Source organism: Dama dama, chromosome 20 (genome assembly GCF_033118175.1).
Source record: "Dama dama isolate Ldn47 chromosome 20, ASM3311817v1, whole genome shotgun sequence".
NCBI classification, from domain to species: domain Eukaryota; kingdom Metazoa; phylum Chordata; class Mammalia; order Artiodactyla; family Cervidae; genus Dama; species Dama dama.
Genome location: NC_083700.1, coordinates 5,227,966 through 5,229,564, shown reverse-complemented (window position 1 = coordinate 5,229,564; position 1,599 = coordinate 5,227,966). Strand labels below are relative to the sequence as shown.

Genomic DNA, 1,599 nt, shown 5'->3' with positions numbered 1-1,599 from the left:
AACCCTACAAAAGAGTGAGCAGACTTCTGGGACAGGTCGACCCTGGTAATACAGGATGTGAAACCCCCCGCTAGAAATACGGAGGCCGGGAATGAGCACTAGGTCACGTCAGCGGAGCATGAATTGATGGTTTTACAAACCAGATTAAAATGTTGGATGCCTGCAGACAGGGTACTGCTGGCACCATCCTGCTTTGTAGCTCACGGGAGAAAAGCGTGGGATCTCAGTCTAACCTTGGTTCAGCTCCCGAATCCCCGTCCTCTCACTGACCAAGTTACACAACTTCCTGATTCTCAATTTCTTCCTCTGTGAGGTGTGGAAAGTCCGCCAACCTTATAGACTATGCAGAAATACAGGAGGGTCTTGAGAAACTATCGTTCTTTTTATTATTGTTATAGTTACCTAGAAAGATGCAACCATCATCTAATCTGTCCCTCTAATAGAAGTTTTCTCAGAGCCTGATTTTGTAGGCTGGCTTAATTTTTCACTAAAGAGATTTTCGTGCTTCAAATTGTACACCAAAGCAGGCATACGCCACTAAGCAGTGTCTGCTAAAGCTAGCATGGAAATTGCCTGGGAAACAAGTAGGAAAAACAGCTTTGAATGGCACCTAAGCCTGAGTCATACTTACTAGGGTAAGGCCGAGTGGCTCTGTTAAACAACCTAGCTGAGAATCTTGTGAAAGAAAGTTTTACAACTTTGATACAAACAAAAAAGGACATCAGGTTAAGAAAATGCTAAGTAATAGCTCTGTTTTGGAGGTTGCCTTAGGGGTTACACTGAACTTGTGGTCAGCATATTCATTCTTTTTTTTTTTATAAAAACAGTCCCACAGCATTTATTGTCATCTGGTAATAACATAAGGGTGAGCAGAACAATATGAATACAAGTTTTAGAACTACATCTGTAACAAAAGACACCTAAAAAACCCAACGGTATTGCCAAACAATTTCTCACTTCATCTATCACTTCTAGTTGGAGACACTTTGGAGTAGGGTAATGTTATCTCCTTTTAGCATGATCCGACCCAGTTGTTTTCTTGACTTTGTTTTAGAATGAATCTCTTCTGCATCATCTAATACGAGGTTCATATACTCATCAAAACCAATGATACAGCCTTCTATCCGCATATTCACTTGCTCATAAAGCCACACCTGAATCCGAGATCTATTTTGCAAGCATCTGAAGATGAGATTGATGGGCTGCACCATCACCTTCTGCACCTTCTGGCCCTGGCCCCGGTACGCCATGCTGGACACTCACAGGCACAACACTGCTCCACACTCTCTCTCCAGCATATTCATTCTTAATGCATGAGAGTTTCCAACATGTTAGAATAGATTGATAAATGTTATACTTAAGTATTTTAAAGCTTTAAATAAAAGCATCCAGTTGATGATATGTCTGAGCCTCATAAGCTCTTGCCGCCTAGACAGAGTAAAGAACTCCAGTTCTTGACCAAATTAACACTTATATTCCTTGTAAAATGGGGATAGTAAATTCACTTTCCTGAAAGGACTGAGATGAGAATGAAGATTGATGAGGCCTGTGGAGCATTTAGGAGAGCATCTCAGCACAGAATAAATGCTCCCAATCAAG

At 41.3% G+C, this 1,599-nt stretch overlaps 1 protein-coding gene across 1 annotated transcript; it reads right to left on the bottom strand.

The window, feature by feature from the left end:
• Nucleotides 1-812: 812 nt before the first annotated feature.
• On the bottom strand, nt 813-1,258 carry LOC133040043 (small nuclear ribonucleoprotein E-like). Its single transcript, XM_061119786.1, has one exon. The coding sequence runs from the start codon at nt 1,248-1,250 to the stop codon at nt 972-974; it is 279 nt and encodes a 92-aa protein (XP_060975769.1). The 5' UTR covers nt 1,251-1,258; the 3' UTR covers nt 813-971.
• Between the last annotated feature and the right edge of the window lie 341 nt (nt 1,259-1,599).

Bases quoted from the DNA above. Each gene is read 5' to 3' on its own strand.
- LOC133040043 (XM_061119786.1), bottom strand. From the start codon at position 1,250: ATGGCGTACCGGGGCCAGGGCCAGAAGGTGCAGAAGGTGATGGTGCAG.